Here is a 14,763-nt window from a genome sequence, read left to right as displayed (position 1 = left end):
GAACTGGGCAAAAAAAGCAAGCTGAGCAGACCTGTGGGTCTTTCTTTTTACAAATTCACACAGACCATGGCTGTATTTCCATCCTGGGCCAATATTTTGAGTGGATGGTCCATTTTCTCATATCAGCTCAGGACTAATGATTCAGATCATTCACCCTTTAACTTACACTAAACAGCTAAGAAGGAAGTGATATCTGGACATATCCTACCTAGGAACAGCTCTGTCCTGTCTCAATCCTTGTTGGAGCGCTATTTAAAACTGTTTCCAGGGAGAGCTACATGGGCCATTAATTAAACTATTTTCCAGCATAACCTTTGCCACCATCTGCAATTCGTCTGGATGCTTGTTTGGTTTTTATTGAATATGCTGGGCAATAGGAATGTTTTGGTAAGTCACTACAACACCACTCATGAGTCTCTCAAGGTAGCTCTTTTCTTTATTCCTATTGTTCAACTCACTTTGGTAGAAATGTGGTCATGGACCCATGTGATAAAAACTCCACATGAGAGTGGACATCCCTGAGTGTGTTCATTCCATCAGTAACCTGTGTTTGGAAGATGCAGCTCTGAACATTAGCTAGAGTGGCCAGGAACCTAGTGGAGGTAGGATACCAGGGATAAAATACTCAGTGTACCTCCTAGCCAGATTGCTGGTGCTGGATCCAGGTGGTCAGATAAAATGGTCAGATAAAACCATCCTGTTCTGCTAAATTCTGCTTTTTTTTTTTTTTTTTTTTTTTTTTTTTTTTTTTTTTTTTTTTTTTTGAGGGCCATCTGATGCACAAATAAAAGACTGGAGCTCAGGTGCTGGCCAGCATAAATGAGGAAGACAGCCTCAGCACTGCTCCCTGCTCTGCTCACTATTGTACCCCACTGCTAACATTGGCCATGCTGGTAACTGCAGTGCAACACCATGACGGCCACAGCCAGCTCTGCAGCCAAATCTAGTGGGCTTTAAGTGCATTTTGCCAGCTTCATGACACGTGCAATGACCCTGTCTCACGTAACACCTGCCAATAACCACCATGGCAAGACTGTGACAGCAGGGGAGGCCAGTCTCATTGAGTTTTGTCCATGTAACTTGCCCACTTTATGGACTGGCAGTGGCTACTGTAGTCTTAGGGGCTGCTAAGTTTTTCCTAAATAATTGTGATTATAAATTGACTGCCAGGTCAGTGAGATTCATTCTGCAATATGGCAAATTGGAAAAGAAAAAATAAAAACAAGGAAAGAAAATACAGGTTTTGGTTACTGAGTTTTATCCAGAAAAATGTCTTTTAAAATTAAAACAGAGACATACTCTTTGTCTCAGGTGATGCTTGAGAATATGAAGCAAGACCTCTGTAGTCTGTACACTAACCTGAAACTTGAAAAAACACAGAAATGTACAAATCACAATATTTAACAATTCTTATAACAAGCTTTGCATCATGGAAATTGCTGTTATGAATGTTGTGTTTGGGTCTTTCCATTTCCATTCTCCTTCCAAGTTTATCTAGGATACTAATATGTAAAAGAAACTTCATTAGGCAGATCCACTCAATAAAATTGTGTTGTCAGTTAATAGTGCTGAAAATCTGGGTTGTTTTTTATGTCTGAAATAGGGATATTAAAAGAGGCAGCTGAGACCAGAGTTTGCTTCCACTTCTCTATATTGGATTGTAAAAGCAATAAGAACAAGATTCTCTCATAATAGAAATACTAAAATGGTGAAGAACTCTTTAAACCTTTCTCAGTAAGACAGATATTCAGAAAAGAGGGTTCGAAATTTGCAGTTGATAATTTAAAACAGAGTAAGCATTTTTCCCTCAGCTATTCCTTCTTATTTTGTTGCTGAGATTTTTAGGTCGATAACTTCCCTTGGAGAATTTTACACTCCAAGTGGCTCGTGTCACCCTGTAAAGATCATATTACAATGTCTAGTATGATGAAGCCATATGGGAGGGGAAGGCAGAGGATCCATAAACACTATAAAAAACTATATGGATTCTGGTCCTTCTGCACTTCATAGTTCCAGTACCTTTCAAAGCTCTTCACAACACAAAAAATTCTGTATTAACCCTTTTATCTTGGCTCTTTTTCAACATTTGCACCCTTATGGATTTTTTTCATTTAAAGAAGACATGCATGTCAGAAGCAGTTAAGATACTTGCAAGGAGATTATATGACCTGGTACCTAGAGCAGAAGAGGAAACTCCTCTGCTCTTGGTGCAATCCTGTTTATTTACTTTATACAGAATTCTGTTTCTCCAAGCAGAATAAGAAAAGTACAACCCAACCAACAATTTCCATTGTGCACAATACCCACATCCTTCTTTAAAACACAAATCCCTCTTCAGCCATGGTTTCACAAAACAAAGCACTCTGCAACAATACTGGCTTACACTGTTCCTGCTCCCAAGCTGTGAATTCAGTCAGGGAATTGATCTGACTTCAGAAAAGTCTGGAACAAATGACTTGGTATTTTCTCAGGCTGGGTAAATTTGCCAACTCAATTCAAAAGGACCCCCAGCACAGCTGAGGAAATAGCAACAGCACCAGATTTGTCTTTCTTCAGTGCTCAAAGAAACTACATACTCAGTGAGCCTGGATTTCTTAGTCAATCCAGGATCAAAGAAAATCCCTTGTCTCCAGATTGCCCTCACCTCTTTTGTGTCCTAATGGGATGATGCAGACAGCAAGCAGAAAATGTGGGGGGAAAGAGAAGCGACTAGTGCCCAGCAACTACAGGGTTGTCATTTCAGGAGGATTTAATTCAATGGAAGTTTCACCCAGAAAACAATATGATTCCTTATTCAAGACCTAAATACAAATGTTACCTTGAATATTTAATTAATGTAGTCATAAAAGTCAGCAAAAGCAATGGCAGCCATTTCATGTAAAGTAACATTCAACTGTGAAAATGTTTTCAGAATCATTACTGATCATTGTCAAATCAAATCAAATGATTTCAGAATCACTGACTGATTTGTGATTCTTCTGGAACTCACCGATCCACTCGTAGCTGGCAGACAATGCTCAGTGCATCTACAACTCCCTCTTCCTTTAACTGCTGACAACCAATGGCTGTGGCAATAAAACATCCAGTTCTTCCTATACCAGCACTGAAAAGAAGGCAAAATTTAATAGGGGAATGAAGTTCACAGATCAAGGAGTTACATGGAAAACACTAAATAAATATGAAAACACAAAAAAGTATGAAACATGGAATGGCTAGAACCCACAGTTCTTGGGTGCATGTTCAGCAAGGCTGACTTCTCAGCTCACTTTCATAGAGGGAAATGAAAGTGTGTGCTGTTCCAGCAGTCCCGTTGTGGGTAATTGTGAGGCTTGCATTTTTTCAGATTGCACACAAGTATATGGTAGACAAAACCAAGCTTTATTAGCACTACAAAATCTGAGTGTTTTCTGGCCCCTTCCAAGAAAATGATGGAGATAAACACTGAAAAGGGGGAGAAACCAACACCTCTAACCTCTTTTTGAAAGACAAAATTCTGTAGGTCTTTATGTTTAAAGCCCTCAAAGTACACAGGGGTTCTGCTAACCATACCTCTAACCATGAAGGCAAAAAGGACCTAGACCCTGCTAATGAAGTTAAAAAAAGACCATGCTGATGAAGTTAACTCTCTCTCCTGTGATTCTGCAGAATGGTGAAGGATTTGGTGCCTAAATCCCCAGACTTTCTTGATGCCTGCTGGGAAACAGCCATTTTGGCATTATTTTTATCCCTGAAGTCTCACCAATTCTGAGAATCTTTGCACCACTCTGTTTCTTGCTTAAGTGATGCAGAATGCAGTGCAGCTCATACATGCTCAATGGCAGGAAAGTTGGAGGTAAATAGTTAAAACATGAATTTGGAGTCCAGATCTTCATAGCCCTCTCACTCAGACAAAAAAGGAAGAAACTGTCTGACTGGAAAAAGGAGTGTGAGATTTGTAGATCATAGTGTAGTGAATGTATAGATAGCTGAGTTGTGACTGAGGAACTATGAATTTTAGTCACAACTGGGATGATCTTAATCACAATTGAGATGATAACTCTCTTTAATCATTAATAAATTTCTGCCTATGCTTACAGACCTTACTGTCATATCACTCATCTCAGGAAGACATCCCATTCTTCTGAAGACCTTCACTACTGAAGATCCATACTAGAAAAAGGGCAATCTCAACAGCCATCCACAGATTTCTGCATTGTTAGGGAAACTACAATTCCTGATAAATACAGCTGCATAAAATTTGGGAAAGTTGCTTACTCATCACATTCTAGTTTTCAAAAATTATGGATGGTACAAATCTGTCTTCCATTTCTCTAAATCTCCAAATATGGAGATGGAAAGAAGTTGTTCAAGATGAAAAGTTATGTTTTAATGTACTTCTAGAAAAAAAAAAAAAAAGAAAAAAAAAGAGAAGTATTATCCTAACTGTAAGAGATGCATTATCAGTGGTATAAGATAAACCAAGTAAGAAAACACTGATTTTATTTTTACTTTCTGTTTTGCTTCATCTACTTCTTTCCACCAATATCACAAATCCAGTGGTATTGCCTATTATTTAAATTGCAACATGGGGTAATGAATCAATTTAAAGCAATAAAATAGAATTAAATTAGAATTATTAGAAGGTCAGTCTCTGGCATTGTAATTTGTGTGAGTATAACTCTATTCTTGAGTACTGAATAACACTTTGCTCTTGAATATCCAACCAACTCCTATGGTGAAAATGATCACAAATTGTAATATTGATGTGTTTTGGTCTCCAAATTTGTACCTGATGCTTGCTCTTCAAAATTGACTTGCTTTGCAATATTTTGGCCTACTGGTCACCAGGCACTGCATTTGAATTAAGTATGTAATCATGCAGCAAGACAAAAAAGTAAGCAAATCATAAACAAGAAACAAAAGGAAAAGAACTTTTCCAGCTGGTCTTTAAAAAGCAGAGTTCATTAGCAGAAACAGATATCAGTTCAGAAGTGATCTGCTAACAAGGGAATTCTCTCCAAACCTCATTGTCACCCCTCACTTAGAGGGGTCACACGTTGCGACGTGGGTGTGGACCCTCACAGAGGACAAGCAGGCAGCAGCAGGGTCAAACATGGAAAGCCTCTTTATTTTTCTGACTTCATCACTTATATACACTTTTTACAGAGGGCCAGGATTGGCCCAAGAAGGTTACAACCTCGTGACTGCATTGGTCACTCTGACCATCAGTCAAGTTCTCCTCTCAGAGAACAACTATGCAAAACACATAGATAATTTCTAAAAATACATATAGTTTACATCAAGCAGCGTGAGAATGGTGCTGCAAAGGTTCAAACACTTGAAAGCAAGAAAAATCAGGGGCGACACCTCATATCTTCAAATATGAACTAAAAAAGTAAATTAGCATAAAAAGGAACTGCGGGATTTTGCTCTTCCCCAAACATTCTTTAGGAGGGTATTTGAAGCAGTTTGCTGTAGCCTTGCTTTAGGCAGTCACTCAAGAGAAGGACTGGCTAATTACCTGCAGTGCACAACGATAGGTCCTCTGCCTGGTGATTCCACCCTGTCCTGTTCCACATCCAGCATGAGCTGCAGCAGAGGCTGAGCGCTGTCGGGGGTTTTGTGGTCCGGCCAGGATGTGTACCAGTAGTGCTTCACACTGCGGGACTGACTCCCTTGCTGAAAATAACATCAAGATTTTATGTGAAAAATTGTATTCTTTTTATTTCTTACAATGTTATGGTAGAAAGACAGTAAAACTGTCAACAGAGATTAAACAATTTTTTATATTAGACTTGGACGATGTAACTGTGGATGGAACTGATGTGCTTCCACACACCCAATTCTAAGAAGGGTCTGTGCACCTGAAAACTTGGCTGTTTTTCCTGCTGTGTAGATTCTGTTTTGTCCATCTGACTACTAACTTAATGACTGTATTGTCAGTAGGGAATTGTCAGAGGTCTGTGATATATCAGCAATATCTAGAGAGAACAGCTTGACGTGGGCTTCTGAATTTCTAAATTATCGTGTATTTCTGCCTTTTAAGGTCATTTTCATAAAGGTCCGATACTAAAATTACAAGGGTATTGAAGTTAAAGGTGCAGAAGACCTGCTCTTCTAGATTAATAAGATATTCCAGTTTGTTCAGTTATTCTCTCCAACAGAGTCTGGTACCACTTACTTAAATAAAGGGCTAAATATGGGCTAGGGTAAATTGTATTGGATCATGTGACTTCTGCTCACTTCTCAGTGCTGGGGCTGAAACACTAAACAAATTTTCCAAATACATTATTTACTGTAATGCTCTATCAGGAGTAGCAGGTCAATCTGATAGCATGAGAGTGTACTATGGAGAGTTAACTCAGAAGAGGGGCCATCTGTCTTATTTTGCACAATTAATTAGTGAGAACCAGGAAAGCATGAAGATTTCCTTATATATTTCTTGTACTTTTAGCTTCTCAGATGGGTTCAAGTTGCACTCAGCACAGAACATGAGCAGTGTATCTTTTTTCAAAATGATGCTGTTTTAGTTCTGTCATTAACTAAAATCCCTTTACTTTGCCTTGCCAATGTCAAAAGGTCCTCAAAACAAATGCAATTCAAGAGAATGAAACTTGGACTCTTTTTTGAAGCTTTTTCTCTTGCCAGAGTGACATGAAGTGGCAATATAATAAGTATTCCAGTACTTTGGTCTCAACCCTACCTTGCAGCTTCATAGCTCCTCCTGCAAAAATTTATACCCTTTTAAAAAATAAAATATTTAACTTCATTTAACAATAAAGGAAAGATAGCATTGTGAATGATACTTCTCAGATGCAAATTGTTACCTTTATTGTAAGCTGACGGACAGTGTAGTTTTTGCATTCTTGTACACTGTTAACTAGGACTTCAACCTTCCCATAGATTCCTCTTTTTTCTGGCCAATAAAGCACACATTTCTAGAAAGCAAACATCAGTGTCAGTTGATGATCCTAGAGCCATATTCATATCCTATTTTTACACAGAATGTATGTTTCTGCAAATTCAGATGAATTCAACTGAAGTGTTGTTAATATCAGAAATATTCCTAAATAAGATTTTGCAGAGTTCTTACTAAATGACTGAGGCCTGGCTTTCAGGATCTGAGTTTTACAGTATAGGTCTCTTCCACAGAACAATTTACACAGCTGTTATCATTCTTAAAAGCTCATTGAAGTTCAGTTATAGAAATTATTTTCAACATTCAAAATTAAAGAGTTTTTTTTCCTAGATAACTCTCAAATTCAACTTTGGAAGGTTTTTCTTTCCAAATGGGATTTACTTCTGAGCAAGAGATTCAGAATTTGTCCTCTGCTCACAAGACTTTTTATCGTATTTACTGTCCTGGGCCCTGATACAAGAAAGCATGTAAATGTGTCCTTAGACCTTACTAAACTCAGTTGGACTTAATGTACATGTTAAAGTATCTTGAAGAACCTGAGCTGTTTTGCTATATAACTTTCTGGAAATTAGTGTTAAAAAAATCTTTAGTCTTGCTAGAGCTACACAAAATTGTACGCAGAATTCTCAATGAATCAATAGTGTTACACTATTTCAGCAATTTATCTGACTAACATCTACTAAAAAAGAGATGAAGAAATTATTTACAAGGTAAATAATTTTATTTTTACCCTGCAATAGTTCACTTGTCTCAAGTCTTTAGTATTTATTTCAATTACAGTGTCTCCATAGGCTACATGAAAACAAATATCTCTGTTGTATAAATACTTCTCTAGAAATGGATGCTTATTCCCTTAAGAATGTAAGGTATTTGAAAGCCACATTTTCTGAAATAATGCCACCCAGTCCAACTCATTCATTAAATAAAAAGACACCTCAACATTTAAAGGAAATGTTCTAATATCCAATAGACAGGTATAAAAACCCAACCAATCAACCAACTAAACAAACAAAAAAACAAAAAAACCAAAACCAAAACCAAACCAAAACAAAACAAAACAAACCCAAACCCCAAGAGAACAATTCTACAATAATAGGAATCCCAGAAAGATCTTGTTTGTATTTCCTCACAAACTCTTGCTGAAGCAACTGGTATACATGTAGATAAACAGTAGCCTATATTATGCGTCAAAATGGAACAATCCCTTCAATATAATTAATTGCCATAAAGTATAACTTCCAGTAAATACTGCTAAAAATGATCCAGAAAAACAATCAAGGCAAGGCTTTACCACCAGGTGTGATATTTAAGTTGGTACTTGATATCCCAATAGTGGATTGAACTGAATCACCTCAATTGCATAAATACTTTTCTAAAAATAGATGCTCATTACCTTAATAGTGTAAGTGTGTGAAAGCCACATTTCCTGAAATAATGCTGGCCATTCTGACTGGTTTGGTTCAAATCCTGTCTTTTGCAGAACTACTCGAACATCCTAAATTTGCTGCCTCCCCGAAGAGATCGAGAATGGCAATAAAATACTCAGAAATTTGTACGAAAAAGTGTTCACAAGTTCCACAGTCTACCCATGTGACACATATAGTTACTATCATCTGCCAGATCTGCAGTTCATGCCCCTCCCTGGGAGTGTAGTTTTCAGTGCTAATATGGGAAAAAGAAAAGTCTAAATACACAATTGTGCTCTGACAATCAACAATAGCTGAGTAAACTCCTGAGACTTCTTGATAAATGCGAGTATGCAACACTCACTACAAAGCCTTCAGGCACTCCAGAAGAGTGTTTTTCTTGACTCTTTCCCAGAACTGGAATTGGCAACTCGTGCTGGGTGGACAATGAAATGTGGCTGTTCATTAAAATAACTTTCATTTTAACAGTCCGTCTACATTTAGTGCAATACAATGGATTATTTTTAACACTGTTGCTGTGCATCTTTTAAAAATACTGTTGCTGCTTTAAAAATAGCCTTGAAAGTACAGGTGGGATAAGCTGATGCAAGCACTTCTAAAGAGTGGAGAATTAACATGTTTTTGAAAGTTAAGTGAAAATGGCAGTAGGTGTGATAAAGTTATCAGATATACAGAAAATAATATAAAAAACCTCAGGACCATAATAAAAAAAATCAAACTGCCTCAAGCTGTTACTTGGACATAAAAGATTCCTCTCTACTAGGTATATTTTAAACCTGTTCAAGCATCAGATACAGTGGATGAGGAGTCTGGTGTCCAGCCTCATGTGCGCAAGCAGTAAAAATTCACTGCACACAGTATTTATCAGAAACATCCAAACACGGCCCTGCCCCACCCCCAACTAAACATTCCCTGACAAACAGGAAGTTTGTTTCAAGAAACACTCTCTCACGTGACTTTTAACTGATTCCAGCCTTTGTCCTTCCCCCTGCTACAGGGCTGAAGGCTTGGCCTTCTTTCCATTCCCTCTCCTATCTCCTGGCGTGCCCTAGCCCATGCCCACTGGGTGCCAAGCTTCATGGGACTGCTCCTGAGGTGGATCTCCATAGCTGAGAGGATCTGGCCCTGCCTCAGTCTGGGACTGGCACGTGTGATTTTTCACAGTAAATGTTTCCAACTTGCCAGAACTGTGCCTATGGCAGCCTGGTCCCCAGTTCTGCCAAATGGAGCTGACATAGTGACATGGTATTTACTGCCTTTACATTCTCTGGACTTGGACTCTGCACAAAATTAGTTTACCAATTCTCAAATATTTTTGCAGTTGTTTTACTACAACTCTGCTTCTGGGGTATTTCTACATATAGCTATGCCTATAAATTTACAGATTAAAGGTCTCAATAACACCACAGTAAAGAATAATAACAGCAAAGCTTCAATTCCAGAATCCCTTTTTACTCCTGCCTCTATTTACCGTTTACTACTAACTCAAGCATGAGAAGTACACTTTAAGAGGGCTTGCAGGATTTGCCTTCGTATGCTGAAATCCTCACAGTTAGCAACGAATCTTCCTAAGTATGGTACCAATCCTCAACTAATAAGTAATCTTCAGAGGCTTATGTGAAGTCCATAGAAAGTAGGATTTCTGAATTCAAAAATCTTCTTGGTTGTAAATATATAAGGGTAGACCATATATAGACCAACCGGGAAAAAAAATGTTACATGAAATATGACGTGAACTTTAAACAGTGAGTTAACAATATTGTCCTAGATAATTACTGACAACAAGATTTGATCTGATTAATCTGATGCATCAGGCAGTATTAGTTCTCTCTTCTTGCATAATGATGTACAAGATTCTTTACTTATGCTTCCCAAAATATGTTTCCTTTTTAACAGGTAATGTTGCTAGTAAGTTTTGAAGGCAGAATAAATGCTTATTATTGATGTAGTACATAGCTCAATGACAAAAATCAGCTGATACAACTGAAGTCTATAATTTTCTCTATGAAATAATATATATATATCTGTGACATTCTTATACCCCACATATTTATCTAAATTCCACTGCTCAGTTGTTCTGACTAAACTCAGTAATACATGAAAATTATATGTGTCTTGTGTATAAAGCTTTGGAGGATTGTGTCCTAGAATATTAGTACAGAATTAGAGATAGACACCTTCAGTTAGTGATTTATCTCATTCTCTCAAAGTGGGATGGATCACCCTCTGGAAGTGAACTACTGCTCTTCAGTGACCACAGTGGGTACGTAGATCACTAAATGAGATGTGTTTTTCCTCACAGCAATGCGAAAGCCATGGCCTAGTTTCCAAGTTTCTCACCAGTTATTCAGGCAGAAGCTTCTTTGCTGTGGATTCTCCTTGCACAGGTAGATTTTCAATTTGTTCAGATATTGCGCAGTTTTGAGGACAGGTTTTACAAATTCTGCATATTTTCTTTGTACAGCTGAAATAAATATTTTGCTCAGCACTCTACACTCATATCTTCATCCGTCTTGCAAAAACTCATACTTAGCATAGCAAGTCTAAACCATTTTTTTATTTGATACATGGAAGTAACTCTATAGAAACCTTTATACATCATAGTTTCACACAATTCCCATCGCTAATGCAAATTTGTTACATCAATATCTTGAACCAGGACACTAATGTCCCAAATAATTTTTCTTATGCAAAATAAATTAATTTATTGTTGAGATTAAGATTTTTCATGTGTTTCTCATTTGAGAGCTCCTACATTATACATTACTTCATACATTACAGTACATCATAGCTCAGATGGAGGCTGACTGGTGTTATACCAAATGAGGAGTACGGCCTATACATAAGAATCAGTTATGGAGGTTTATTTGTTCAGGGGTGAATGTGGATGAGTGGATAAATATGTTTGCAGATATGAAGGTATTTGTATATCTGTATACTGCATATGTACCTCCCTGAAAATGATTGAAATAAAGCAGATCCCAGAAAGGAAAAAAATACCAAGTGCTATTATGCTAAATAAGATGTGCTTTTGTCTTCTCTATGGAGAGCAGATATTTTAACAGTGAAGGTAATATGCTGAGCATGGCCAATAAGAGTCTGCTTTCTTTTCAATAGCAAGCAAGGTTTCAGGTGGATCCTGCTGACAGTGGGAGAGCTCCTAACGTTTCTAGACAGGACAGCTTGAACAAACACAGCCTCTCTATATAGCCTGGGAACAACTTGAGATTCCTCACCCTTTCTATGTGGAGGAAATTACCATTGCCAGGCACAACAATGCCGATAAACACCAGTGCCTAGAGCCTGCGTAACTCAGGTAAACACAGAGCTTCCTGACATGATGAAAACCACTGGGCACTTCTTTCAAGTCATTCTTCTTACACAGTGTCAGATGTAAGTGTTTAAACAGTCAGCATTTCCTCAGTGAAATACTTACTCTTTTGGTCTATTAGCCTAGTCGATTGCTATGCTTTCATGATTAATCCTAAATGTGGGATTCTGAACACCTCTTTGAACAGTGCAAAATGGCACCTGGTTTGGGAATAGGCCTTGGGACGTTTTGCAGAACCAACCTACTTTTCATATACAGTTTCTTAAAATCCAGGGGATTTTAAGTTCATGTTAGAAGTCCAAACTCATGCTTAGAAATAGTGAAGCAACAGTAAAGGGCAGAAGAAGGAAGAGTATGTCTACTGAGTGCACATTTAAATGGAGCAGTGAGTTTGAGCCCTGGGAATGCACTCAGACTCTTGGTCCTTGATCACTCAGACTAGAAACTTTGCCTGAATAAACTCTGTTGCTCTACTATCATGCACCTGAGTTTGAATAGCAGGGGTGTGAGTGTAGCAGGGGAAATACAGCCCTGGTGCTTACATGGCAGTGTGCTGAGACTTAATTGAGGCACCTACCTGGAGATGGGAATCATTACTAAGTCTGGACTCAAGAAAAAAGTCCATCTCCTTTATTTCCAACTCTCTCTTGTCCACAAGCCCCGTAAACCACTTCTTTAACATTCAGTCTTCCAGAACAGGTTTTGTGTTGGCCTTCTGCAGGGGAGAGTGATTTTTGTTCCTAATTTTTAGTAGTCAGAAATATGGACTCTGGGACTATCAAGGAAAGCCTGACAAAAATTTACATGATTACTAAATAAAGATATTGAAGATACAGTTTGGAATTGATGCAAGAGTCATGGAATGTATAACAGGCAGTTAGATGGCCATTAGGCACTAAAATGCAATTGTCAAATCTAATTGATACCAAGGTAAAGAGTATTATTTCCATTCTGTCTAAATTCCTCTGTGGTGCTGGCATCTGGGAGCCCAAACTGTACTTCTGGGATGGTCCAGAAGATTTGTAACACTGGGGATGGATTAAATCCCTGACATTATAGCAAAGTGCAAACTTCAGCCACGTCAGGAAACCACTAATCATAACATCTAGTCTTTATATACCAGAAAGTAAAAAGAAGTATAGAGGTGGCCAACAGATAAATGAGGTGCTTCTTTAAAAGTTAGGAACCCAACAGCACAGATCTAGAAAATTATTTTTTTAAAATACATAATGGCTTATGCTTGCTATCCTATTGCACTTGGAGTATTTGGCTACCCCCTCATTGTTTTTCACATATCTTAACAGATTATTTAAGAACCAGTTATCTGCTAGCTTCCTTCTGTATCTTCTGAAGTCCCTTCTATAGTATGCAGCCATAGGAATAATTTCTCAGTTTGGCTAGTTGTCATACCTCATTTTTTTCTTTCAGCTTTGTGATCATAACAATGACAGGGCTGTCTTCTTGCCAAACCATCTGCCAGAAATCATTCACGGTATTAATCATAGGTCCCTGAGTTGCAATGAAAGCCTTCTCTTTACCTCCATATCCCTGGTTTAGAAACAGACACAAAAGCATTTACTTTAAATTCATGTGATCAATCAATATTGCAGGTGAATAAAAGAGCAGAAAGAAAGAGCAGATAAATTATTCTGAAATAAAATTAATATTTGAACTGAAAGAAGTTGCAACTAAAAGTAGAGCAGATCAGAAATTTTTCAGTAGAACAGTTTTTTCTCTGGAAACCGATTTGATGAACTTAAATGGTCCTGAGAATGCAACAACTCTCAAATTTCCCTGCTTACTTGGCTTCTTTTAGCTAACTTCATTCTTCAAGTTATTGGGACTTTCCTCATCCAGCAGTAGTTCAATCTATAATTTAAATTGCAGCAGTGTTTACAAGCCATTTTATACTCAACAAGCCACAGGAGAGAAAAGAACTATAAAACTGCTATCTACAAAGATTCATGACTGGAAAAACTTTAAAATACATGATTGCTTGTGGAGTCAAAGACTCTGCTATGCATGTTTTCTACGTGAGAAATGCCTTCATGAGACTTTATAGGAAAAACAACATATATGGGGACTATAGGAAGTCCCAAGACACATGAACATTCAGAAGGTCAAAGAAAGGTCAGGCAAACAGTGGGGAAGCAGAAGAGAGGGAAAGACAAGAAGAAATGTGAAAAACAAGACATACCTTCTTATTTTTTGTGTGAAAAGGAGAAGTTACGATTTTGTGCAGTGACAGGGTGCCCAACAGTAAGGCAGGAGAGAGCCTGGCAACGTCTGAAGGGAATGAATGAGAACAGCATGTAGTGTGGGAGCCTCTAGCCTTGGGTCTTCCTTTTGGGAGCCTTTCTCCATGACAGCTGTTACTCATCGCATGAACCAGTGGGATAATCCTCAGCTGCCACAAACTGTCCTCCTGCCACTCACCAATCTGCCTGTTTGTCCAAAACAGGTCTGTCGGGATCCCAGCAAGCCCAATGATTTTGTGTATGTGGATGTGAAATTTAATTTCATTGCTGGGTTGCATTTTTTTCACAGTTTCTGACAGTGTTAGTAGGAGGAGGAATCACCATATGAGAGAATGAAGGCTGGTGGCATAGGAAAAAGGGAGACCTCAGAGGACTCAACATATGGCCTGGTTCTTGGATATGATGGCATTGCTGTCCAAATAGAACCACTCTGCTTAGTTACATGATGATGTCTTCATAAGAAATACTGAAAGTACAGGATGCAAAGTGAGGCAGGGTAAGGGGCATGGTGCTGTGTACCTACGTATTAATGTACTGTTAATTAAAGAAGCAACATCACTGTAGAACTCTGTGGCCAAATTTCCATTGCACTATTACTTTTATTCCAGCTGAGGGTCTGGATAATAACTCTAAAGAAAACATTTAATTTTGCACGTAGAGGACTACACTCCTAAAATATGACTGAAGTAGTTTCTTCGCAGTCTATTTAGCATATACTCTGTCATGAGTTCAAGAAAACTCTGTGTGGGTATGTGTGTCTCTGTGTGTGACCAAGGACTATAGCATACCTGGCACTCAGAAATACTGCTTTCCAACAGGGTTCATGCTAGTTATGTCTTTGAGTCATAG

General features: G+C 38.1%; 1 protein-coding gene across 1 annotated transcript in view; it reads right to left on the bottom strand.

Annotated features, from left to right (window-relative positions):
* Positions 1-14,763, bottom strand: part of PTPRR (protein tyrosine phosphatase receptor type R) — a 126,281-nt gene that overhangs the window by 4,556 nt on the left and 106,962 nt on the right. The window contains exons 9-12 of the mRNA XM_083858726.1: positions 13,067-13,204; positions 6,807-6,917; positions 5,501-5,658; positions 2,990-3,103 (exon numbers count right to left, since the gene is read on the bottom strand). Of these exons, the coding sequence (XP_083714852.1) occupies positions 2,990-3,103; positions 5,501-5,658; positions 6,807-6,917; positions 13,067-13,204 (521 nt within the window). The remainder of the gene's footprint in view (positions 1-2,989; positions 3,104-5,500; positions 5,659-6,806; positions 6,918-13,066; positions 13,205-14,763) is intronic.

Source organism: Zosterops lateralis (assembly GCF_965231275.1).
Source record: "Zosterops lateralis genome assembly, chromosome: 4".
Taxonomy (NCBI): Eukaryota; Metazoa; Chordata; class Aves; order Passeriformes; family Zosteropidae; genus Zosterops; species Zosterops lateralis.
Note: the sequence above shows the minus strand (reverse complement) of the source record. Positions and strands in the feature narration are given on the sequence as shown.